Genomic DNA, 24,847 nt, shown 5'->3' with positions numbered 1-24,847 from the left:
GCTCATTCGTTTGTTTACTCAACAGTTAACCGTGGGCGCCAGCTAAGTGCTAGTTCTGTTCTCCATTCTGGGGCTCCAGGCATGAGCCCAGGAGAGGGGTAGGTTCAGGAAGGCTTCTTGGAGGAAGGGACACCAAGCAGAGTCCTGGGTAGGAGTTTACCAGGCAGGGTCTCCAGGCAGATGGTGCTGGCTACCTCCTGTTGCGATTTCTGCCTGTGTAGTTGGTTTGGAAGACCGTGTTATGCCCACATCTGGCGCAGGTACCCTTGGCATTGAGGCAGAGGGTGGTGGGAGGGGGCAGTGCCTGCAGACATAGGTCGGGGTGTGGAGGAGCTCAGGCTCCAGCTTTCCTCCTGGTCAGATTGCGGGGAAAGACTTGGATGGTGCATCTAGTCCAGGTGGAAGAGGGGCACATGATGTGTTTCTGTAGCGAGGGTGGTGGGTCTGGAGTGGCGAGCTTTTCCCTCCGGGATTCCATCAGAAAGACCTCTGAAGGGGCTGCTCCGCTGCTGCTGCTGCTAAGTCGCTTCAGTCGTGTCCCACTCTGTGCGACCCCATAGACGGCAGCCCACCAGGCTCCCCAGTCCCTGGGATTCTCCAGGCAAGAACACTGGAGTGGGTTGCCATTTCCTTCTCCAATGCATAAAAGTGAAAAGTGAAAGTGAAGTTGCTCAGTCGTGTTCAACTCTTAGCGACCCCATGGACTGCAGCCTACCAGGCTCCTCCGTCCATGGGATTTTCCAGGCCAGAGTACTGGAGAGGGGTGCCATTGCCTTCTCTGGGAGGGGCTGCTCTACTTTCCTGCTAAACTACAAAAGAAGCAATGAGGAGGGGACGAGATGGGGAAGGCGCTCATTCATTCACCCCTTTGCAGGCCCCGTGCAGAGGAGAGGGGGCAGATGGGGCTGTGTCCCCTCCCTCCTGGTGGCTGCCCCCACCCCAGCTCCTGCCCAGGTAGAGGAGTTTGGGGGCAGCTGGGGGAGGGGTGGGGACACCAGTGAAGGGGGAGACCTTGCCCCTGCCCTGGCTGCAGCCTCCCCATGAAGCTGGGCTGGGAGGGGTGCTCAGATATTTGCATCTCCTAATATTTACGTGATGGAGCTGGGCTCCTGCGAGCAGCTGCCCCAGAGCCAGCTGTTGGGCTCCAGCCTCCCTCCCGAATTTTTTGTTCTCTGATCCAAGTCCCGGCCCTTCCAGCTGTTCCCCTTTCACTCACAGGCACTTCCTCTGATGGTGCTGGTTCTTGATTTTTGTAACCGTCTCTGTCTTGAGCACCTTCGACGTGCCAGGCCCCAGGCTGGGCACTCTGTATTCAAGGGCTCTTGGTCCTCCTGGAAGGCAGCAAGATGGGCAAGTCATGAAGGTTACGGGTATCCCGAGGCCACACTGGAAGGGAGACCCTGGTGCACTGTGCCCCGGTTCTCACCTGGGCTGCCTCCTGGGCTGACCCTGCCTGGCCAGAATGGAAATCGCAGTCTACCTAGCAGTGGGCCAGAGCTTGGGGTCTGGCAGAGGCTGCCTGTGTTCATATCCTGGCCTCATCTCTTTCCAGCTTGGTGACCACATTAGTGACGCTGGAATCACAGGGCTCATCCTGCAGGTGTGCGTCTGAGGCTCAGTACAATACAGGTGCTGTGCTGGTGTGGCCTGTAGCCGGTGCTGTACAGTTACTGAGAGTCTGACTTTTAGGGGGCGAGGTGGGGTGTGGAGGTAGCGTGGTGTGATGGTTTAACATGCTGGCTCAGTCTGACTTCACCTCACCCGTGCTGGGATGTTCGGCTGGTTGTTCACCTCTCTGTGCCTCAGTTTCCCATCTGTAAAATGGGGACGAGAGGCAGATAGCTCATCTGGAGATCTTGGGAGGTGAATAAGCCCTTAGGGTTGTGCCTGGTGTGTGGTGAGCACCGTCAAGGCAATAAGCACTTCTTAGAGGCTCGTAAGTCACATGAGGCTTGGTCCCAGGCCCTCGTCTTAGTAACAAAAAGACCACAGACTGGGGGGCTTACATAGCATACATTTACTTCTCTCAGTTCTGGAGGCTGGACGTCCAAGGTCGAGACTCTGGCAGATTCATTGTCTGGCGGTGGCTTCCTGGTTCGCAGACAGCATATTCTCACCGTGCCGATACAGGGCAAAAGGGGAGAGAGAGCTCTCTGGGGTCTCTTTTAGAAGAGTGCTGATCCCATCATGAGGGCTCCACCCTCAAGACCTCAGCACCCCCAAAGGCTCTACCTCTAAGGCCCCATCACCTTGAGGGAGAGCATTCAGCCTATGAATTTGGGGGAACACACTCTGCATCAGGGCCCGACGTGGACGGACGAGCTTGGCTCCTGGCCGCAAGATGGTGATGGTCTTTTGGGAGGAACATGATGGCTGTTCTGGGAGTCGAGGGGAAGGGAGGCTGGCTGGGACCCTGGACGCCAGCACTGGGCCTCTCTCTGCCTGTTTCCTGGAGCAGGTGAGTTAGTATGGAGGCCCTGGGCGGCTTCGACCTTCTCTCTCTCTCTCTCTTTTTTTTGATCTGGACCATTTTTAAAGTCTTTATTGAGTTTGTCACAATATTGCTTCTGTTTTATGGTTTTATTTTTTGGCCGGGAGGTATGTGGGATCTTAGCCCCCTGACCGGGGATTGCACTTGCACCTCCTGTATTGGAAGGCAAAGTCTTAACCACTGGACCGCCAGGGAGGTCCCTCTCAATCTTCTCTAAGGGGATACTGCTAGGGGCCCTGGGCAGATCTGGGGGCCTTGTGACTGACACGCCCCCTCATCCCATGGACCTCTGCCTTAGCAGTGCCCAGTGTGTCCTTTGGTTTGTGACCGGCTCAGGGGCTGAGTGGTGGCCACTGAAGCTGGACAGAGATCTTGGGTGCCTTCGGGGGATGGTGGGGCTGCCTCCGGAAGGGTTGGATGCCTAGATGTCATCCTTGTAGGATTCCCAGGAGGGGCATGGAGAGGAGGCTTGTGAGCCCACCAGAGGGCAGACGTCCTTGCTCACTTTCTCCCCAGACAGTCTTGGGGTGCCAGGCCCACCCAGCCCTCCTGACAGGAGCTCTAGGAAGCGAGGACCAGTAATCTGTCTTCTGACAAGCTCTGGAAATGATTCTGATTGTCAGCTAGAGCTGAGAATGATCTGGAACCAGAACTTTAGAACCGCAAAGGAATTTGGAGCACAAATGCAAGAATATATGGCGATGCAGGCTACCTGGTGCTGCAGGAGAAAGGCCCAAGGCTGTGTCTCTCCGTGAGCCTGCTTTACAAATACGCATGCAGTGAAAAGACTGGAAGGATGTTTGCCAGAATATTGATAGTGCTTATCTTGGTCGTGGGTTGATAGGTATTTTTTGCTTTGTTTCTCTGTGTTTTGCAGATTTTCTGCATTGCAGATACACTTTCTGTATTGCTTTTAGAGTAAGGAAAAGAGCAATAGATATTATTTTTTAAGGTTCATTGTCAAAAAGAAAACTCACCCAACGCAACTTCCCACCCCAGTTTGAGAGACTCAAAGTGCCTATTCGTTTGGCTGATGGTGCCCGAGCCAGGACCCCTGGGTCCCGCTGACTCTTTCCGGCTGTAGATTGGAGTGCTGAGTGGAGTGAAGCCCAAACACGCAGGCTGTGGGGCCAGTTCTGCAGACAGCGCTGGCAGCGGCATGTTCGGCTGCAGAGGACTGTGGCCGGAGCCTCGGTCCTCGACCTCAGACTAGGAGGGGAGGTGGCCTCTCCCGGCCCCTCCAGCTCTGCTGAGTATTCGGAATCACTGAGCCTGTGGTTGCAGGAGTGATGAGAGAAACTTGGAGCTGGTGGCAGCCCCCAAGGTCGCCCTCATGGGGTCATTGGGTGTCCCAGCTGGAAGAGACCAGTGTGCTGAGGCTAGAGGGGTCCGCTGCCTAGCTCAGGCAGTGTGTAGAGGTGACTCGTGACAACTCCATGCATCGTCCAGCAGCCCCCAGCTCTGGGTCATCTGCACAGACGCCCCCTCCCCCTCAGACCCTCCTACACCCAGCAGTTCTGCTGAGGACAACTTGGCTGAAATTCTCCATTTTCAGTTAAGAAAGGAATTACTCTTGCCTGCAGCTCTGTTTCCTGGAGGCGTTTTCTCTCTGCTGCTCTGGACCTCCCCCAACCGAGGGGCTTTCAGGCTGGGTAGGTTGTGTCTCTGGTGATGGAGGGGACCTGGGAAGTTTCTTGGTGTGTGTATGAGAGGGCCCTCTCCTTCTCCCTGCGTCCTGGTCCCTGCCGCTTGTGGCTGGAAGGGCCTGTCTTTCTGGGGGCTTCTTAGGGTGGGAATCAGGGAGGTACTGATTGGCAGCCTGGCCCCCGCATGGCCGGCAGGCAGGTCAGAGGTTATCAGGCTGAGCTGGTGGAGCTGGTGGTGCTGGGTGGTGGGGGCGGGGGTGGGTCTCCCAGAGCGGTCTCTGGCACGGAGGGTTTCGAGTTCACTGTGTACAGCTCTCATTTTTTCCCTCTCCCGCAGGCCAGAAGCAGACTTGAGAAGTTGTCTATTTTGAGGGTGTGGCTCTGTGAAAGGTTGGGGGGCACTTTATCTGTCCACCTGCAACTGTGGCTGAAGGCTTCCACACTGGCTCTTTTGAGAAGAAAGTGCAGGGGACAGGAGGATACCTTAGGGGTCACATTTAAGGCTGGTCACCTCCAAGGATGCCCAGGGTACAGTGCCCGCCCTGCTCAGAAAACAGGTCTGTTCAGTCCTTAGGGAGGTTTTCCTTAAGCTTGTATTGGCCAGAAAACACTCAGAGGCTCAAAGAACAAATGTAAAGAGAAAAGCATAAGCAGGTGCTTGCCTGATAACCTGGGCTGGGCAGCCCCTGGATGGAGCCACAGAAGGACAGAACAGCTGCATGGTCAGTTCAGGGAGGCGGGGTGCAAAGACCAGGAAGGGGCTGGGAGTCAGAGGGAGCCTGTAGGTGTCCTGTGGCTACAGTAGAGACCGCAGCCTGGGGGCTTAACACAGGGTTCTGAGCCCAGAAATTCCCGATTCATGGTGTGGGCAGGGCTGGTTCCTTCTGCTCAGCCTTTCCTCCAGATTCTGTGGGGTCCCGCCGACCTTGGTGCCCTGGCTGGTGGAAGCATCCCTCCAGTCTGCTCCCTGTCTCTCTGTCTCTGCTCTTAGGAGGGACCCTCACTCAGATTTTGCACGCTCAATTGTGTCCAACTCTTGGAGACCTTATGGACTGTAGCCTGCCAGGCTCCTCTGTCCATGGGATTCTCCAGGCAGGAGTACTGGAGTGGGTTGCCATTTCCTCTTCAGGGGATCTTCCTGACCCACGGCTCGAACCCACATCTCTTGCGTCTCCTGCATCGGTAGGCAGATTCCTCCCTAAATCCAGGGTGATCTCATCTCGAGGCTCTTATATATTTATATATATATATTTATTTAATATTTATTTATTTAGTTGCAGCTCATAGGATCTTTCTGTGGCATGTGGGATCTAGTTCCCTGACAGGGATTGAACCTGGCCCCTCGGCATTGAGACAATGGAGTCTTAGCCACTGAGCCACCAGGGAAGTCCCTCTCGAGGCTCTTAATTACATCTTCAGAAACCCTCTTTCCAAATAAGGGCACGTGCACAGCTTCTGGGAGTTAGAACACCCACCGACCTTGCCCCATACACTGGCCGACCTTAGGGGCAGCAGAGTGTCTGGCAGCAGAGGGTGTGGATCCAGAGACCACCCTTAGATGGGCTTAATGGCATGACTTTGAGTGATCGAAGGCCTCCCTGGGTCTCAGACTCCTCATCTGTGTCCCCAGAAGGTGATGGCACCCCGTTCCTGATCCTCTGCCCAGTGGTACAGCCCAGCCTGGAGGCTGTGCCCGGCTTGCTTTAGGTCTTCAGTGAAAGTGAGAAGTGTTAGTTGCTCAGTCGTGTCTGACTCTTTGCTGCCCCACCGGGCTCCTTTGTCCATGGATTTTTCCAGGCAAGAAAACTGGAGTGGGTTGTCATTTCCTCCTCCAGGGGATATCCCCAACTCAGGGATCGAATCTGGGCCTCCCAGAACTGCATGCAGATTCTTTACCACTGAGCCACAAGGGTTCTCTCCAAGTTCCAGATAATTGAGTGGCGTTAGCCAGGAGCTTGTCTCTGGTGAGTGCCCAGTAAGGGGAGTCCTGGAGGCGGCCTCACTCAGCCCCCACCAGAGCTCTTTGGAACATCTGGGTAGCCCCTAGGAGCCCCTTCCAGAATCTTCTCGGGGTCCAGCTGTGGCCTGTCTCACTCTACAAACCCACTTCCTCCTCCTGGTTTTCTGGACTCCTCCTTCTCTGCCAACCTTCCCCCCAACCAAGCTCACCCTGTCCTTGAGTGTAGAGACCAGGTTGCCCTGAACCCATGAGTCAGCCTTGAAGCCTGTAGGACTTTGTGTTCACTGAGACACCTTCCTCTTGCCCAGCCCAGTTCGGCCAGTCTGGGGTCATGAGCTGTGACCCACTCCATTCCTTGGGAGGCCTGGGGGAGCAGCTGGACTCCTGGGTGCTGCCCTGACCGGGGCCTGAACTTTGCTCCTCGGGTCACTGTCCCCTGTAATTAGGCCGGAGCTCATATGGGCCTGGGCAGCACCTGCCTGCCCCCGCCAGGCCACAGCCCAGAGACTGCAGAGCTCCATCTGCCCCTCTGGCGTGATTAATGGAGGCTCCACCTGGGCCCAGCAGACCCTGGTATTAGGATTTTTTGTTGTTGTTGCATTTTTAAAGTGTTTCTACCATTTCCTGCTGTAGTCAGTGGGGTGATTCCTCTGCCCGCTGGCTGGGGAATGACCAACCCCCTCTGGGCTGAGAACAGAGAAGGGGACTTGGAGCTTCGCTGGGAGGAGCCATCACAGCGACCGCCACCCTAGCAGCCCTGGGCCGTGGAGCTGAGACTGACCGGGGTCTCTGGGTGCTGCCCTGCCCCCTGCCCAGTCGTGGGGAAGAATCGGCGCTGTCATGGACTGCTGTGAGCAGGCCAGCTTGTCCGCAGGCTCTTTGTGGACGGGGTGATTCTTGCTCCGTGGGTGGGGGTGGCTGGGGGAGCACCCAGGGAACAGCCCTCCATGGGACCCTCTGGTCAGCGGAGGGGCTGTGCTCCAACCTGGAAGCAGCTCCTCAGTTCTCTGTGCAGGACAGGACCCCCTCGGGGCGTCTGGGGCAGCGGGGAAGGGGTGTGTGCATTAAAGGGCCCGGTAGCCTTTGAGCCCTCGGGCTGCAGCCTGTGGCTTCAGGTTTTGACCTCAGTCTCCTCTCAGGGGCTGCCTCCTGTCCTCCTCGGCTGCCATTCATCAGGGAACCTTTGACCCACGGAGGCCAGAAAGGTCCTCTGTCCCCTCTGGTCCCCTGCAGGCAGGGCCGCACCTAGACCCTCTTCTTTGGCCTTTCGGGAAGCCTGGGTTCACCGCCCCCCTCCCAAGTCCCCACCCGGGTCAGGATATTCTTCACCTGTCTGCCCGCATCTCTGCGTGTAGCTTTGGCCCCGTTCTGTCTGTCCTCTCTCTGCAGAGTAGAGCTCACAGCTGGCCTCAGAGGGCGAGGACAATGGGTCTGAATGCACTTACGTTCCCGTAACTTTTAATTTTACTATGGAAAGAAGGAAGTGCAGTGTCTTAGGGTGATTGTTAGAGTCGGCCTGGAATGACCCCGATGTCGCCAGAGCCATGGGGAACCAACTGGGAGATGGCCGGAGTGGGAAGAGGCCCCAAGTGGCTTCTTTGTAGCATTTGTTGTGGTTTTGCTCTGTAGAGAGGAATTTCTTGAAGCAGAAGTTGCTACGTGGCTGCGTGGCTGTCCCACGATGCCTACCAGGGTCTCTCCTCTCAGGCGGCTCCTTGACCCTGAGAGCCCTCACCCAGGACCCTTCTCTGTTGGCAGGGGGGTGGGAGGGGAACACAGGTAATGAACCCACCTTAGCTGGTTGAACTTGTTGCCTTGATGGGAACTCTGTTGGGAGAGAACAGGGTGCACTGACTGAGGACAGTGAAGCAACAGGTGCGAGTGGGGACGTCCTGGGAGGCTGGACGTCCAGGTGGCCCTGCCCCAGGAAGATGGTGTGGGGAGGCTCAGAGGCTGGCTGGGGGTGGCAGCTAGCAGCAGGAACCGGTCACTGGGCCAAGGCATTGGCATCTGTGAAGGGCCGGAGTTGAGCTGGCGGCTGGCGCAGGCCGAGAGGGGAGAGGGCCTTCCTGCCAGCCTGTCCGATTCCAGGGTGCCCGTGTGCCCCGCCAGAGCCGGTGAGGCCATGCGGGACGTGGCTTCCGCATCAACAGAGGCTGAGGAGGCTGAATGGAGAGGCCGTGGCAGCCGAAAGACCTGTTCTTGGTCCTCCTTCTGCGGCTGCCAAGTGCCCCGGAGCGGGGACCGCTTCAGGCGATAGAAATGTGCTCTCTCCCGGGTCTAGAGGCCGGAAGTCAGGTGTGGGCGGCACTGGTTCCTTCTGGAGACTCCAAGGAAAGGTCTCATCCAGGCCCCTCCCCGACGAGAATCCGCGGCGTCCTTGGCTTGTGGGTGCACCCTTCCATCTTCACGTGGCTTCTCTGTCATCTCCTTCTCTGTGTCTTATGAGGACACCTGTCCGGGTTCAGGGCCCAACCTCATCGAGGATGGTCTCACCTTGAGAGTCTACCCTCAGTCCATCTGTGTGCTAAGCATGCATGCTAAGTCACTTCAGTCACGTCCGACTCTGCGACCCTGTGGACCGTAGCCCACCAGGCTCCTCTGCACATGGGATTCTCCAGGCAAGAATACTAGAGTGGGTCGCCATGCCCTCCTCTAGGGGGTCTTTCCAGGGATCAAACCCTCATGTCTTATGTCTCCTGCATGGGCAGGTGGGTTCTTCACCACTAGTGCCACCTGGGAAGGCCAGGGACCCTTTTTCCACATCACTTCCACAGGTGCCAGAGTTAAGACTCAGACATACTGTCCAGGGGGCCACTGTGGGACCAGTGTCCTCTGTAGACAGCTTAAGATTTGGATGCCCTTCTACAGGCATCAGGCAGGATCCATTCTAGGTGGATTAGACTGTGTAGCTGGGCTGGGGAGGGCAGGTTCTGCCTGTGTCCTTGCTTGCCAGCGTGGAGAGAGCTTTTTCCAGGGAGAAATTAATGTGATGAATTGGGGATTAAGAAGAGGGTCTGGAATCCGAGGGCTGGCTGTTGACCACAGCTGCCACTGGGCTCCCTGCCCGTCGTAGGTGGGTTCTTGTTCGTGTCTTGAGTTGAGGGGCCAGGGTCACCTCTGCACTCTTTCCAGTGCCTGGAGGCATCATGGGCGGGAAGGGCTTTGTGGAGGGTGTCCCTGTGGTGAGTGGCAGCCTATGGGGGGAGGAGGAGGGGGCCTGCTGTTTCTCTTGGCCCAACTAGGCAACCCAGCTGGCGGGCACAGCCGACCTCCTTCGCACGTCGCTGTTCCAGGGCGGGCGGTGGGCCAGGCCTCCCCCGGGGGAGAGTGTGAAGAGCAAGAACGCACCCCAGAGTGCCCATGTCCTAACAGCCGAAGGAAAAGACGGTCCTCAAATTGTTGGGGGAGGATCTTCCAGGCGGTCCGGTGGTTAAGACTTCGCCTTCCAGTGCGGAGTATGTGGGTTCAGTCCCTGGTTGGGGAGCTAAGACCCCACACATACCTCTAGACCCAATGCCAAAATATAAGACAGAAACAATATTGTAACAAATTCAATACAGACTTTAAAAATGGTCCACATTAAAAAAAAAAATCTTAATTGAGAGGAGTGGAGAGGTTGGGGGCTTTCCAGGTGGCACTAGTGGAAAAAAAACCTGCCTGCCGATGCAGGAGACAGAGAAGACACAAGATTGATCCCTGAGTCAGGGAGATCCCCTGGAGGAGGGCGTGGGAACCTCCTCCAATTTTCTTGCCTAGAGAATCCCATGGACAGAGGAGCCTGGCGGGCTGCAGTTCATGGGGTCGCAAAGAGCTGGACATGACTTAGCACACAGACACTGAGAAGCTGACCTCACGCTTTTTGCCTGGGTTTCTGGAGCACCTGGTGAACCCGCAGTTCTTGGGGGCACTGGACTTGCCCTGCATGGCCCCCCAGGGCTCAGTGGAAGTGGCTCAGCTGGGTCCTCCAGCCCAGAGGGCGCAGGCCACCAGTGTGGAACAGGGGTGCGGAGGTGCAGGCCTGTGTCTGGTCAGGGCTGGGAGCAGGGGCCGTGTGCTGCCCTCAGCCATGTGTGCAGCTAAGCCCAGGGTGGCCAGTGTCCTCAGCCACCACGCCGGGCCCCCGGGACCCTGAGCTGGAGTGGGAGGCAGGATGGGGCTGGCGCCAGACGAGGTTCTTAGGCCACGTCTGGACCCACAGCCCAGCCAGGCCTGCTCGGGGAGGGCCGGGGAGAGGCCTCAAGGGAGGGTCCAGAGCTGTGGGTGCCAGCGGTGGGCCTCCTCTCTTCCTTTATTTGGACTTTGGCTGGGTCGTTGTTAAACAAACGTGTCTCTCGGTGGGAAACCCAGGGCCACTCGTTGTCATTGCTGTTTACCGATGTCCCTGTCCCAGGCTCTGCTGGGCCACGGTGTCTATTTTAAGCGCTTCCTTTTGGACTGTTTCACTTCTGGAGGACACCCCCTCCCACTGAGACTCCACTGGGGGTGCTGGGGGACCCCAGAGTGCTTACCTGTCAGTTACCACCCCAAGGCTGTTTCCTGGGGAAGAGTGCTTTTCCCTGCCTGCCTTCCCGGTGTGGGGCGCTAGGTGGGCACCAGGGGCAGATACTGGCCGTGGGTGTGATGGACTCAGGGGAAGGAAGGCTCGTGCAGCCGTGTCCACCCCCGAGGTGCACAGACAGATGGTAATTATACCAACAACAGCTGTGATTGCTTCCCCGGGCATCGCAGACACGGCACGTGGAGAAGCGGAGGCCCAGAGGTAACAGTGGTCATGCCACCTTGTTAAAGCCTCTGCATTTATTTGGTCCCGAGGCAGGAGCCCACTGTGTGCCCAGGCTGCAAGGCCCCCACACCTGGCCTGCTCTCAGCTCATCCGAGGCATGCAGGGCCACTGTCCTGCCCTGTCCTCTGCCTGGAACTGTCCCCCTGGCCCCGCCCAGCCCCCTTTTCCCCAGTGAATTTGTTTTTCGCTGGGATCATGTCTTGCTATTGTGGCCTTGGGTTCCTTTCCTTTGCAGGAGTGTTATTTCAGGGACCAATCCGTTGGCCTATTGATTCTTCTTCCATCTTCTCTGCCGCCCTGGAGGGAGCTTGTCCACCCAGCTGCAGCGCCAGCTCCTGGTCCCCATGGGAGACTGGAACCAGGGGAACTGAGTCCACCCCAGCGGTCTCACATGCCCCAGACTCACTCTGATGGGTTTTTCTGTGGTCTTTCTCTGCAGCCTCAGGCCAGGGAGCAGGGAGGTGCCCTCCACCTGGCACCCTGGGTTCCCTGGGTGTCTGACCCTGGCTCCCATGTGGCCGCTGTACCTCAGGACAGAATTTGCTTTGCTGCCGCCCGGAAGAGACTCACATTGACCGGGGCTGCTGCTTCTGGAGCCTGAGCCTGGGATCGGAACCCCCTGAGCTGTGGCAGTGGCCACGATGCTCCTCCCACGGGAGCTGACCTTGGTTTTGACCTTGTTCTTTGCATGACGTTTGTCCCAGCCTGGAGCAGGGCTGTAGGGCTCGCCCCACATCCCTTCCCCAGGCTGAGGTGTGCTCCAGGAAGTGCTCCGGATTGAGGAGAGGTTTGCTCACAGCTGCGCCCTCACAATGGCCTCTTGTCTGCAGCGCATTCCTCCTTAAACAGGCCCAGATCCAAGCTGCTCTCGCCCCGACCCCCACGGGCACGATGCTGGGAGGTTTGCATTTGGTCAGGCAGCCGGGCCTGTGCAGCAGGCAGCCGGCAGCCGAGACTGTAGGTGTTTGATGGACCAGGAGAGGCTGGGCCAGAGGCGCGGATATCCACACCCTCCCCTTCTTCTTAGCAGGGTTTGTTTTTTAAGAGCAGTGTTGATAGTTTTATCCCCTGAAAATATGAAGTGACCTGCATTAGCGTAGGCACCTTGGGAAAAGGCAGGAAAGTGTAATGAATTAAACAGCCACCTTAATTCCATCCAGAGATGGCTGTTTTCCTCGAGTGTGCGGGCACATGTGTGTGTGCGTGCGCGTGCGTGCGTGTGTGAGACGACGTCAGGCCCGTGCACGCATCTTGGGTTGTTCTGCTATTTTTACTCAGTATGCTCAGCATTTCTCATCTTTAGAACCATGATTTTGATGACTTTGCAGGACTCTGGCACATGGGTTCAGAAAATCTCCATAAACTCGAATTGTTTCCAGCATTTGCTGTTTTAATGCTGATGCAAACGTCTCATACATAAATCTTTGTGCAGATTCGATCATTTCCTGGGGAGTGAATTCCCAGAAGTGGGCCAAGGGTCTTCAGGCTCTTGTGCACGTGGGGATGGGCGGGTGGGGGCCAAGGACAGCTTATGAGAGCAAGGGAGGTTCAAGCCTGGTTTTGGGGGTGGGGGTCTTGCATTCACGAGAAGAAGGAAGGGGGCATACTCACTTGGGAATGGTGTGAGCAGGGGTGGGCCCCCGTGTCCTGTGGGTGATGGCCGTCCTTTCCCCTCCCAGTGGCAGTGTGGGGACCCTCCCAGTACAGCCTGGTCCCATATTTGTCAGGTGCCCTGCAATGGTGTGTTCATCCTGTCCAGCTGGGCACCTCTAGCCTGCCTACTGGGGGCATTAACATCCTGCAGGCAAGAGAGGAAGCAGCCTCATGCCCTTCCCCACTGGCCTGGTCCATTGAAAGGCCACTTTCTGCCCATCAGTCCCTCAGCCAGCTGGTCATCAGATGTGGTCACCTAGGGGCATCCATTCTGCAAAATGACCAGCTCCTGAACACTCTTGTTGGCTTCCACGGCCACACGTGGACACCCTGGGCTGCCTGCCTCTCCGCTGGGAGCAGAGAGAAGAGTAAAGTGAAAAAAATACCCACTGCTATGGTGGGTTATACCCATTCTCCAAGGAGGAAATGGAGGATGTTGGCAGGGAGAGTTGGACCCTGGGAAGGGAGAGGTGGCTGTGCGTGTGTGGGCAGGACTGGAGCATGTTTCTAGGATGCCCATGGGGGACGGGATACTAGAGGACCCTGTCCTGCCAGCTTCGTGACAAGCCGCCTCCTAATTTTTCCCAGCTGGGTGCTCATCATGTCACGACATCCTCTGTGTAGAGACAGCTGCTCCCGGGGCGTCCCTTGCAGAGTCTGCCTTAAAAAAAATGATCTTTGATTTCATCACTGAATATTTTGGGGTAAATCTAGAGCGACGTTATTCCGTGATGACTTCTCCTACCAGCCGGGGTTTCGTGTGATTCTAGGAAAGGAAAAAGGAGGCTGCTTTTCTTCTCCTGGGTCCCTGATGGAGCAGTTTTCTGGAGCTCGGCCATGCTTCCATCGGTCTGGCTGTGGGACGTTTGTTGAGTGTGGTCAGGGCTGGATTGGGGCTGGGTGCAGAGTCGGGGTGACAGCACCCGCAGGAAGGGCCCCAGACAACCTTGTAGCCCAGAGGTTTCATCCGTCTAATGGTCCCTGTGTTAACTTCCTGTGACTGCTGTAACAAATGACAGCAAACCGCATGGCTTACACAGAAATCGACTCTCATGGTTCTGGAGACCAGAAGTTCAAAATCAAGGTGTCAGCAGGGCCAGCTTTAGGGAAGAGTCCTTCCTGCTTCTGGTGGCTCAGGCATCGTTGGCTTTTGACTGTGCCACTTCAGTCTCTGCCTCTGTGATCACGTTACCTTCTCCTCTGTGTGTCTCAACATCCCCTCTTCTTTCTCTGATAAAGACACTTATAGGACTTAGTGTGTGTGCATGCTAAGTCTCTCAGTTGTGTCTGACTCTCTGTGACCCCATGGACTGTAGCCCGCCAGGCTCCTCTGTTCATGAAATTTCCCAGGCAAAAATGCTGGAGTGGGTTGCCATTTCCCCCTCCAGGGGAATCTTCCTGACCCAGGGATTGAACTCGGGTCTCCTGAAGCTCCTGCATTGCAGGCGAATTCTTTACCACTGAACCATCCGGGAATTATGCAACTTACAGCCCATCCTAAATCCAGGACAATCTCATCTTGAGGCCTTGCCTTAGTGACATCTGCAAAGACTTTTTTTTTTTTTCAAAGGAGGTCACTTTCTCAGTTCTAGGGGTTGGGACTGGGACATAATCTTTGAGGGGACACTGTTCAAAGTGCAACTTCTCAGGGTGAGATGGGGGTTGAAGTCCTGGTGCCTGCCATCCCTAGGCCCACAGTTACAAACCTGTGATCCATTCTGGCCTCTGAGTTGTGAAGAGAACTCACTCGAGGCCCAGGAAGGGGTGGAGAGCTGGCTCGTGTAATGGAGGAGAGGACCCCGGCTCTTCCCAGTCCTAGCGGATGGGGGTGACCAGGATGACACAGGAGAGAGTGTTGTGAACTGCATGGGGCCTGGGCAGGCTCTGGGAGGAGGCAGAATGAGCCTGGCTTTGGGGTAACTTGGAATCCTCGGAGGAGGGGGGGAGAGGAGTGCTTGTTTGTGGGCATGGTATAAGCCATCAAGGACTCCCCGTCAGCCCTGGAGGTTTGCTGAGCAGTGACCGTCCTGATGGTGGAAACAGCCCCTGTCTTCTCAGAGAGAACTAGACTAACCAGGGTGGCTGGCGGTGCCGGGCAGTGAACGTCTGGATGGATAATAGAGCTGAGTGCTAAGCATGCCGATAGCATGGGGCCAGGGAGTGGCATGAGCGACCAAAGCCAGGAAGAGTAGCGGAGAAAGGAGAGGATGGTGGTGGGAAAGAAACACCAAAGCCAGGAAGAGCAGCCGAGAAAGGAGAGGATGGTGGTGGGGCTAGGCGTGTGCTTGTGGTGGAGATTTTGTGTTCTGGGGAGCAGTGATCTGTGCACATGCTGGTCTGGTTCCAACTCGTTGCCAAAGCGGAACTGTGGATGGTTGGGTCAGAGAGGTTTTTGCTTTGGTGCAGGGTCTTGGTTTTTGTGAGTCACAGTTGGAGGGGCTTTCAGATGGGCTCTGCAGGGAGGGGGCTCTTTCAAACAGGGGCGCAGGCCTCGCCGGGACTCACAGGTTGTTTCATTCCTGTGGGCAAACCTGGCAAAGAGCCCTCACCCCACCTAGTTCCTGTTCTTCCCAACTCAGCCCCAAGGAGTTAACACCAAGGAGTCCTGGACATGCATGTGCTGAGGTGGGTGGGGCATGGATCCCTCCTCCAGGGAGCTCACAGACAGACAGGAGCCACTATCGAGGAGAATTTGGACAGTGCTCTCGGGGCGGGGGTAGACCAGATGTCACGGGAGGCCCTGGGAACCACTAGAGATCACAGTTCCGGGCACTTGGCCCTGGACTTTCTGGCCAGTTTAGCAGCTACTTGACCTCTCTCTCCGGCACTTCAGGCTTCTTTGGATGTGTGGTTTGCACCCATCAGTATCTTGCTGGACAGCCCTCGGTGAGAGGCAGAGCTATGCCAAGTTGGGGTCCCTGCACGGGGTTTCCCTGCTGCCCTTGGCCATGAAATTGATCAATGCGGAAGTGAAGTCAAGTCACAGTGGGGCCCACTGACTGATTGCAGCCCACGGATATGATTTTATTCAGCCGCACAGCGTTTTTAAGGAAGTTGTTTTGCTTCGTTTGTGCCAGCATTTAAAAATCAAGAGGTTACATATTAAAAAATAAAAGATCCAGATTTCTCCCCGAATCTGCAGTTCCCTCTCTGGTCGTCCTTACCTGGCCTCAGGGAGGGTTGAGCTTTGCAAGCCAGGATTTTGTGCCCTCTGTCCACCGAGAAGGAGGTGTACCCAGGGTTTAGAGAGGGTCCCCCGGAGGGTGCTGTGTTTGGGGAACTGGTAGTACTGGTGGTTGGGTGTCAGAGTCTGGGGTCCCCTTGGCTTCCTCTTACATCCAGTGCTTCAGAGCACACACTCCCCTGGCCACCCACCCACTTAGCCACCCATCACGCCCTGGTCTTCTGAAGGAAGTTCTGTCTATAGAGGAGAGATGAAGGCTCTTTGGGAATTTGGAGGAAGGAAGACTGGCAGGAGGGGCTGCTCAGAATGGCCCTGAGAATTAGGGGAGGAAATGGCAGGGAGGGTGGTCCCTGTAATCCTGGGCTACTGGGGCTGCGAGGTGGGGAGGCGGTGGGAGAGACCCTGTGGGTCGCTGAGGGCCCAGGCTGGAAGGAGCTGGTGAGTCTTCCTGCCACATGGGCCCCTTCCTGCGCTGGTCTTTATAACCAGGAGCAGCTGGTTCTCGTTTGCAGTGAGGCTGCAGGGACCATGGGGCTGGCAGCTTCTTGGGCACCATCCCCAGCACCTTGGAGGGAGTGGACGGACCCTGGTGGAGATGGCGGGGGGCCAGGCGGAAGTGCCGGGCTGTGTGTGGGGTGGGAGTTGGGTGGTCAGCGTCCCACATGGGCCTGGGTCTGGCTGGGGCAAGTAGTACAGGATGGAGGCAGATGCCGCCGGGGCCGAGGACTGAGAAATCCACAGTGGTGTGGACTTTGCCGGGATCTCTGTTAGTCCACCAACTCGACAGCCATATGGTTAGAACCCTGGGCCTTGGAGGTAGATGCGTCTTCTGGCTCTGCCGCTCACTCCACGCTTCCAGGCACATTACTTAAGTGCCCAGGCCTCAGTTTCTCCATCCATATCGGGGGATTGTAGCGTTATTTCTACCGTGGGGCTAGGGTAGGGAGCAAATGTGGCTGTGCATGGTAAGCCCAGTGCCTTGCCTGTTGTTAAAAGTCCCAGCGTTGGCTGTTCCTGCTGATGTTGATGTGATGGCGTCATTCCCATCGAGATTTTCGCTGGCTGTTGTTCTTAGGGGCATCTCCCATCTGACGGGCTTCCTTGGCTCAGACGGTCAAGAATTTGCATGCAATGCGGGAGACCCGTGTTCGATCCCGTGGTTGGGAAGACCCTCTGGAGTAGGAAATGGCAAGCCACTCCAGTATCCTTGCCTGGAGAATTCCACGGACAAAGAAATCTTTGGTGGGCTGTGGTCCATGGGGTCACAAAGAGTCAGACATGACTAGGCAAGCAACACTTTGACTTTCCCATCTGTTGGTGGTGGTGGTGTTTGCTGATGCTGTCTGTGTTGGGTGGAGGTGATGAAGGGTAATGGTGGTCATGATAGGAAAGAAATAAAAATCCACGCTTGAGCTGGAGCATCCTTATAGAAAATGCAGCTGGTGGGGCCACTGCCTTGTCAGGACAGAGAAGTCCTCCAAGCTTCCGTCTTTTCTGTCTCTCCCAGAACACGTGGCTGCTCGTGCCTCAGCCCCTAGTAGAATGGGGCTGTCACCTTTTCTTCCTGAGAGGTGAAAGGGCACAGGAGTCTTCCCTCTTGCACCCTTGTCCCTGTGCAACAGAGCCATCGCTGCAGCCTCCCCGCCGGCTGCCTTCCCATGTTAACCGCTAGCAGGATGTTTGCAGGTGTTCCCTAGCCGTCAGCTCATCACCTTCTCCTTGCTTTATCTTCCAGCCTTGAAAAGATCTTTTGAGGTCGAGGAGGTCGAGACGCCCAACTCCACCCCACCCCGGAGGGTCCAGACGCCACTGCTCCGATCCTCGGTGGCCAGCTCCACACAGAAATTCCAGGACCTGGGTGTGAAGAACTCAGAGCCTGCAGCCCGCCATGTAGACTCCCTGAGCCAGCGATCCCCCAAGGCCGCCCTGCGGAGGGTCGAGCTCTCCGGGCCCAAGGCCGAGCCCGTGTCTCGGCGCACCGAGATCTCCATCGACATCTCGTCCAAGCAGGTAGAGAACGCCGGCACCGCTGGGCCATCCCGGTTCGGGCTCAAGCGGGCCGAGGCGCTGGGCCACAAGACGCCGGAGCCCGCCCCCCGGAGGACGGAGATCACCATAGTCAAGCCCCAGGAGTCAGGCCACCGGAGGATGGAGACCCCCGCCTCTAAGATGCCCGAGGTGCCCACTGCCCCTGCTGCTGACACAGCCCCCAAGAGGGTCGAGATCCAGGTGCCCAAGCCAGCCGAGGGGCCCGCCTCCCCCATCCCACCCCAGACCCTGGAGAATTCAGAACTCGCCCCGATGTCTCAGCTGCAGAGCAGGCTGGATCCCAAGCCCCAGCCCCCCGTGGCCGAGATCCCACCCAAGAGCCAGGAGGGTGAGTAGCAAGGTGCCAGTCGCCTGTGCTGTGATGACTTGGGGAGTGGGGAGCTGGCTTTGCCTTGGAATCTTGGAGAAAGAAGCTGAATATTGAGTTGAGGGGTGGCTTATACTTCTGAAATCTCAGGGGCAGGGACTAGGGGGCTCTTTCTGTCCCATAGTGGACCACAATGCAGCAAGTTGGATTTCAGTTAGACTCTGCAAAGAATCTCTGGGTTGTGAGGGTCCCCCTTTAATTGGTCAACAGGGTCATGGTGTAACCATGGCTGCGACCCCAGGATGTGGGGGCAGGAACCGGGACAGGCTCATGCTGGGGTGGGATGGCTGTGAGACCCCAGGACAGGCTCTCTCGGTCCTGGTGGGTGGTGGTCTCTGGGCCTTGGAGAGGCAGGCTCAGCTTCTAGAAGGGTGACACGTGCCCTGCAGGTGCCCCCAGGTCAGAGGCTGCGGGAGGTGGGAGGGGGCGGTTCCTGCCCTGGAGGGTCTTCCTCCCAAAGGAGGGAGGGTTGTGACCAGACGCGAAGAGGGCATGACAGCACCTCATGTCTGCATGCGAGGGTTTTCAGGGCTGCCAGGAGGGGTCCCAGGCCAGGGAGCCCCGTGATTCCTGCCCACGACTCTGTTCAGGGCTCTTCTGCTGGCTGGGAGGCGATTGAGGGCATGCTACTGTCCTTGGAGGGTCCAGACCCAGACTTGTGCTCACAGGGAGCTCACAGGGGACGTGATGCTGTCCCATGAAACAGCGTTGTTGCCCTCTGCCCTACAATGAGGGTCTTGGCCCCACAGGCTGTGTTAAGGTGCCGGCTGAGCTGTGAGCCTGATGGAAGCTGGGTCCAGTTATAATCCTGGGCCTTGGAGCTCAGTAAATGTTCAATAAGTGTCCCTTGGGTTGGACAGGCAGAACATTATGGGGTTTTGATTAACCTTTTAAAAACTGTTTTCATGGTGGTAAAACACGTATAATATTGACCATTGTAGCCATGTTTAAGTGTACAGTTCATGCATATTAACACATTGTATTGCTGTGCAACCATCTCCATCCATCTCCACAACTTTTTCATCTTCCCGACTGAATCTCTGGCCCCATTACCTTCCCCCAACCCCCAGCCCTTGGTGCCCACCTTCCCACTTTCTGTCTCTATGAGTTTGACTACTCTGGGTCCTTCCTGTAGGTGGAATCCTGAATATTTGTCCTTTTGGGTCTGGTTTATTTCACTTTGCACGTCTTCAGAGTTCATCCATGTTGCAGCAGGTATCAGAATTTCCTTCCCTTTCTAAGGCTGAATAATATTCCTTTGTACGCATAGACCTCACTGCGTAGCCATCCATTGTTTTTTTTTTTTTTTTTTGGTAGGTACTCGATACATATTTATTGTTTTGAAAATTCCTTTGAAAGCCTGTTTCTTATTTTTCCTTTTTAAATTCTTTTAATTGAAGGATAATTGCTTTACAGAATTTTGTTGTTTTCTATCAAACCTCAACATGAATTAGCCAAAGGTATACATATATCCCCTCCCTTTTGAACCTCCCTCCCAGCTTCCTCCCCGTCCCACCCCTCTAGGTTGATACAGAACCCCTGTTTGAGTTTCCTGAGCCATACAGCAAATTCCCGTTGGCGATCTCTTTTACATATGGGAATGCAAGTTTCCATGTTACTCTTCCTATACATCTCACCCTCCCCTCCCCTCTCCCCATGCCCATTCCCTATGTCTGTTTCTCCATTGCTGCCCTGTAAATAAATTCTTCAGTACCATTGTTCTAGATTCCGTGTATGTGCGTTAGAATACAATATTTATCTTTCTCTTTCTGACTCAGTTCACTCTGTGTAATAGGTTCTAGGTTCATCCACTTCATCAGAACTGACTCAAATGAGTTCCTTTTTGTTGCTAAATAATATTCCATTGTGTATATGTACCAAACTTCTTTATCCATTCATCTGTCGATGGATGTCTAGGTTGCTTCCATGTTCTAGCTATTGTGAGCAGTGCTGCAGTGAACAGTGGGATACGTGGGTCTCTTTCAGTTTTGGTATCCTCAGGGTATATGCCTAGGAGTGGGATTGCTGGGTCATATGGTGGTTTTATTCCTAGTTTTTTAAGGAATCTCCATACCATCTTCCATAGTGGCTGTATCAATTTACATTCCCACCAACAGTGTTCCCTTTTCTCCACACCCTCTCCAGCATTTATTGTTTGTAGACTTTTTGATGAGGGCTATTCTGATCAATATGAGGTGATATCTCATTGTGGTTTTGATTTGCATTTCTCTAATAATGAGCGATGTTGAACATCTTTTCATGTGTTTGTTAGCCATCTGTATGTCTTCTTTGCAGAAATGTCTGTTTAGGTCTTTTTCACACTTTTTGATTGAATTGTTTGTTTTTCTGACATTGAGTTGTGTGAGCTGCTTGTATACTTTGGAAATTAACCCTTTGTCTGTTGTTTCATTTGCTATTATTTTCTCGCTTTCTGAGGGTTGTCTTTTCACCTTGCTTGATTTCCTTTGCTGTGCTGCAAAAGCTTTTAAGTTTAATCAGGTCCTATTTGTTTACTTTTGTTTTTATTTCCGTTACTCTGGGAGGTGAGTCATAGAGGATATTGCTTTGATTTATCATTGAGTGTTCTGCCTATATTTTTCTGTCAGAGTTTTATAGTTTCTGGCCTTACATTTAGGTCTTTAACCCATTTTGAGTTTATCTTTGTGTATGGTGTTAGGAAGTGTTCTAGTTTCATTCTTTTACATGTAGCTGTCCAGTTTTCCCAGCACCATTTATTGAAGAGACTGTCTTTGCCCCATTGTATATTCTTGCCCCTTTTGTCAAAAATAAGGTACCCATAGGTGCAGGGGTTTATTTCTGGGCTTTCTATCTGTTCCATTGGTTTATATTTCTGTTTTTGTGCCAGTACCATACTGTCTTGATGACAGTAGCTTTGTAGTGTAATCTGAAGTCAGGAAGATTGATTCCTCCAGCTCGATTCTTCTTTCTCAAGACTGCTTTGGCTATTTGGCGTCTTTTGTGTTTCCATATGAGTTGTGAAATTTTTTGTTCTAGTTCTGTGGAAAATGCCATTGGTAATTTGATTATCCATCCATTGTTGATGGACACCTGTGTCCTAGTACTGCTTGGCTGTTGTGAGAAAAGCTACTGTGATCTTGGGTGTACAACTATCTCTAATTTCTGCTCTAAGTTCTTTCTTAAAACAAAAACAAAAACAAAAACCACAGTATATTTATTTGGCTGCCCCAGGTGTTAGTTGCAGCATGTGGAAACTAGTTCCTTGACCAGGGATCGAACCCAGGCCCCTGCATTGGGAGCAGGGAGTATTAGCCACTGGACCACCAGGGAGGTCCCTAACTTTCCCTTTTAAATGAGAATTTTCCCATGGTGATGGGGGCTTGTGATAGGGTGAGGGTTAGGGGTGTTGGTGGAGCAGCCGCCTTCTCAAGGCATGCATTTGACCGAGCGGGTCGGGTAGGGTGAGGGGCTGACTGTGAATTTCCCGTGACGCTGGGCGACAGTCTGGCGGCAGGGACCAGAGGTCTCTTCCAGCCCTGCCGTGTGGGTCTGCGTCTCCCCAGACGTGACCCTGCAGAGCCACCCCACCCCCCAGGCACTGTGTGGACACATGGCCTGTGTTTGGGGAGTGGCCGGGAGGCCGTTTCCTCCTGCTCTTCTGTTGGTCCAGGGCCTTAGCTGCCGGATGCGGCTTGCTCCTGGGGGTGAGGTGTTCACGCTCAGCTGAGTCAAACAGGATGTGACTGGGGAGACGGTCGTCAGCCATCCAGCTGTTGATGAGATTTGGCCCTGGATACCCAAGGAGGTGGTCCCACTCTGGGAGGGGGGACAGGCCGGGGGTGTCCGCTCAGGGTTGCACTGGCCTCTGTCGTCAGGGTGGGCAGGGTGGGGCCTCAGGCACGTCCAGGAAGGTCTTCCTGCAGTGGCAGACACTGCTGGGATTTAACCAGGAAAAGAGGGGTGGGGAGGAGTCTTCCCGGCTGAGGCCCCAGTCCAGAGGTGCTGGGGAGCCTAGTGTCGGGGCTGGGGCTGTGTGGCTTCTCCAGGGGAAAGAATTTCAGTGTCTGAGCGGGGTACCGGAGCCCTGGACCCACAGCTCCTCTGTGCAGATGGGTGTCAGGCTCTGCATGGAGAGGTCCGTGGGCCAGGGCGGCTGTCCTCTGCCCTGGGGGTCGGTATATGTGCCAGTTGAATGTGTACCTGTGAGTGAATTCACAGGTGTGCTGAGCCTGCTCCTCCATGTCTTACAGGCTTGGTGGCGGGGGCGGGGTGGGGGGGGCGTCGGCAGCTCCCTGAGGGCAGTGCTCCCAGGCTGAGAACTGTTAGATGCATTTGAAGCAGGCGGGGGTTGGGCAGATGCTGTGGAGGAACAAGGCTTGGGTTTGGAGGAGGTGAGGGCTTGGATGAGTCTGTTTGGGAGAATGCTTTCCATTTAAAACAGCGCTTCAGAAGTCACTGTGGGGTGAGCCTGGAGGTAACACAGGGTGAGACGTGGACTGGGAGGAGGAAGCAAAGCCTGCAGGGGACTGGGGGATTCGACCTTCACCTGCTCGGCCTTGTACGTCCAGTCCTGAGGTCCTGGGCAAGTGCAGGTAAAGGTCAGGGCCCGATGGAGGGGTGTTCCTGGCATTTATTGTTGGGGCTTCTGAACCCGCCCCGCTCCTAGTTCCTGTTCTCAGGCTTCATCGGTTTTTTCCTTCCTTCCCCTCCCCTGGTTTTGGTCTCTCCAGCCTCTCCAGGCACCTTGGCCTCGCTTCCTGTCCATCTGTCCTGCAGACCTGGCACTCCCATCCCCTTCTACTCTTCCATAGGTGCGGGGTGGGGAATTGGGTTGGCAGCTCCCAGAAGCCCCCACCCTGCAGGCCCCGCTCTGACTGCTCTCTGTGTGCCCCCCGCCCCCCACCTCACCCCCATCCCCGCCCCGGGGCAGGGAGCAGCTGGTGCTGCAGGGGCAAAGGATCAGAGAGATCGGGAGCGCTGCGCCCTCTGCTGTGACTCAGCCCTCTGCCTCCGCCTCCAGGAAGCCTTCCAGACTGTGACATGGTTGCAAGACAGGGTCTCCCGGGACCTCAGCTGAGTTACTCCTAGATTGACCTCCCTAAAGTCCAGCACTAATAAAATCTGTGTCCACTCTGAGTCTTTGCTGTTCATCTGCCTAGGGTGGCCCCAAGTGGATTCACCATCTTGTGTAGCTCACACCTCTCTGCTTCCCAGCTCTTTCTGCTCTGGTCCTTTCATGGTCTCCCATGCAGGGACTTTCAGGGACCCCATGGGACCTCCCTAAGCACCAAGCAGATACTTTTTGGGTCAACTGAGAACCCACAGGTCTGATCCACTCAACTCTGGCGTGCTGAGTTCTTGGTTTCTGAGATTGATGATCCCTGTCTGTGGACTTGGTACCTCCATTCTTGCTTCTCTCTTGGGCTCTGGGTGGGAGTGGCCTTGCCTCCTCTCCCAGGTCCCTGCTCTGCTCCCCTGCCCCTGCCTGGGTGGCTCTGGGTGGGGCTGGGCCCCAGGACCCAGACCCACGTCTGCCTGGCAGGCTCCTGGCTCTGCCTCCCCCGGGAGCCACCCCCCTGGCTCCACCAGCCAAGTTTCCCCGAGGCTGCCTTATAAGGCGGGCACTGGCCGCTCACTCGTGGGTCTGGTTCTTTGCCGTCTCTGGATGCTCACTGGGGGCTGTGGGAGAGGCCGGGGTGACGGGACAGAGTGACGAGTGGAGTGTCCCCAGACTGGCGCCCTGCTGAGTACTTGGGCGTGTCCTGGCTCCGGTCCATGGGCCTACTGGTTCTGAGCCACCGGTTCGCATCACCCCCACCCCACTACTTCCCAGCCTCAATTTCTTGATCTGTCAAATGAGAGAGGAGTGGGCCCTGCCGGCCCAAGTAGCAGGGATGGGGGGTGGTCATGGTCTGAGCTCTCCGGGTGCAGCTGCACCTGCCCAGCCCCCAACGGGCAAGCCAGGTGTGGTGCCGGGGTCCCTTGTGATGTGGGCATGACCTTGGGGGTGGGGCAGACGCAGCACGAGTCTTGGTAGGGTCTCCCTCCGACTTAAATCCCTCAGGAATATCCTTGGTCATGCGTAGAGCCTTGAGGAAGGTGGACATCAGACCCCTCCCATGCCTCTGGTGGTGGGTATGGCTTTTTGGCAGACCAGGTGAGCCTGCTGCCTTCCAGGTGTACCTGGGTGCCTGTGTTGGGGACTGGGGCAGAGGAGGGAAGAAGTTGTTTCCCCCACGCGGGGAACCATGGGGGCTATAAGCACAGGACCCAGGAGAAAGCAGCCCACCTCCCTTGCTGGCCTTCCCAGCTGTCTGCCAAGCCCAGCCCGGTGGTGAGGGGTAGGAGCGAGGCTGCATCCTGGGAATGCAGCCGAGCAGCTGCGGAATGCCTTAAATAGAGCCGGGCACAGCTGCGGGCGCGGGCTGGGCGGGCAGGCAGGCGCTGGCTGCAGGCGGGCCCGAGCTCTGCCTCCCTGCAGCTTGCAGGCTATGGCCCTGACCACCCAGCCTGGGATGGGCCCCGGGATGGAGCTGGGTGAAGCCTCCCGGGTGCCCGTCCTGAGGAGCTGAGCAGCTGCAAGGAGAGGGGCTGAGTCCGTTGCTGTGGCCTCTCAGGCCCGACAGCTGCTGGGAGCCAGTGTCTGCACAGTGGGGCTGCTGTCTGGGGGACGTGCTCACTCCAGACGGCCACACTCTGTGGACAGAGGACACATTCAGTGCCCTGGGGGCG

At 55.9% G+C, this 24,847-nt stretch overlaps 1 protein-coding gene across 3 annotated transcripts in view; it reads left to right on the top strand.

Moving 5' to 3' along the window:
* The window catches only part of SEPT9 (septin 9), a 180,701-nt gene that overhangs the window by 83,373 nt on the left and 72,481 nt on the right, over positions 1 to 24,847 (top strand). For all 3 annotated transcript variants that reach the window (XM_018063712.1, XM_018063713.1, XM_018063714.1), the window contains one exon: positions 17,456 to 18,097. In XM_018063712.1, coding sequence (XP_017919201.1) covers positions 17,456 to 18,097 — 642 coding nt within the window. The remainder of the gene's footprint in view (positions 1 to 17,455; positions 18,098 to 24,847) is intronic.

Source organism: Capra hircus, chromosome 19 (genome assembly GCF_001704415.2).
Source record: "Capra hircus breed San Clemente chromosome 19, ASM170441v1, whole genome shotgun sequence".
Taxonomy (NCBI): domain Eukaryota; kingdom Metazoa; phylum Chordata; class Mammalia; order Artiodactyla; family Bovidae; genus Capra; species Capra hircus.
The sequence above is the reverse complement of the archived record's forward strand: the minus strand, read 5'-3'. Positions and strand labels throughout refer to the sequence as shown.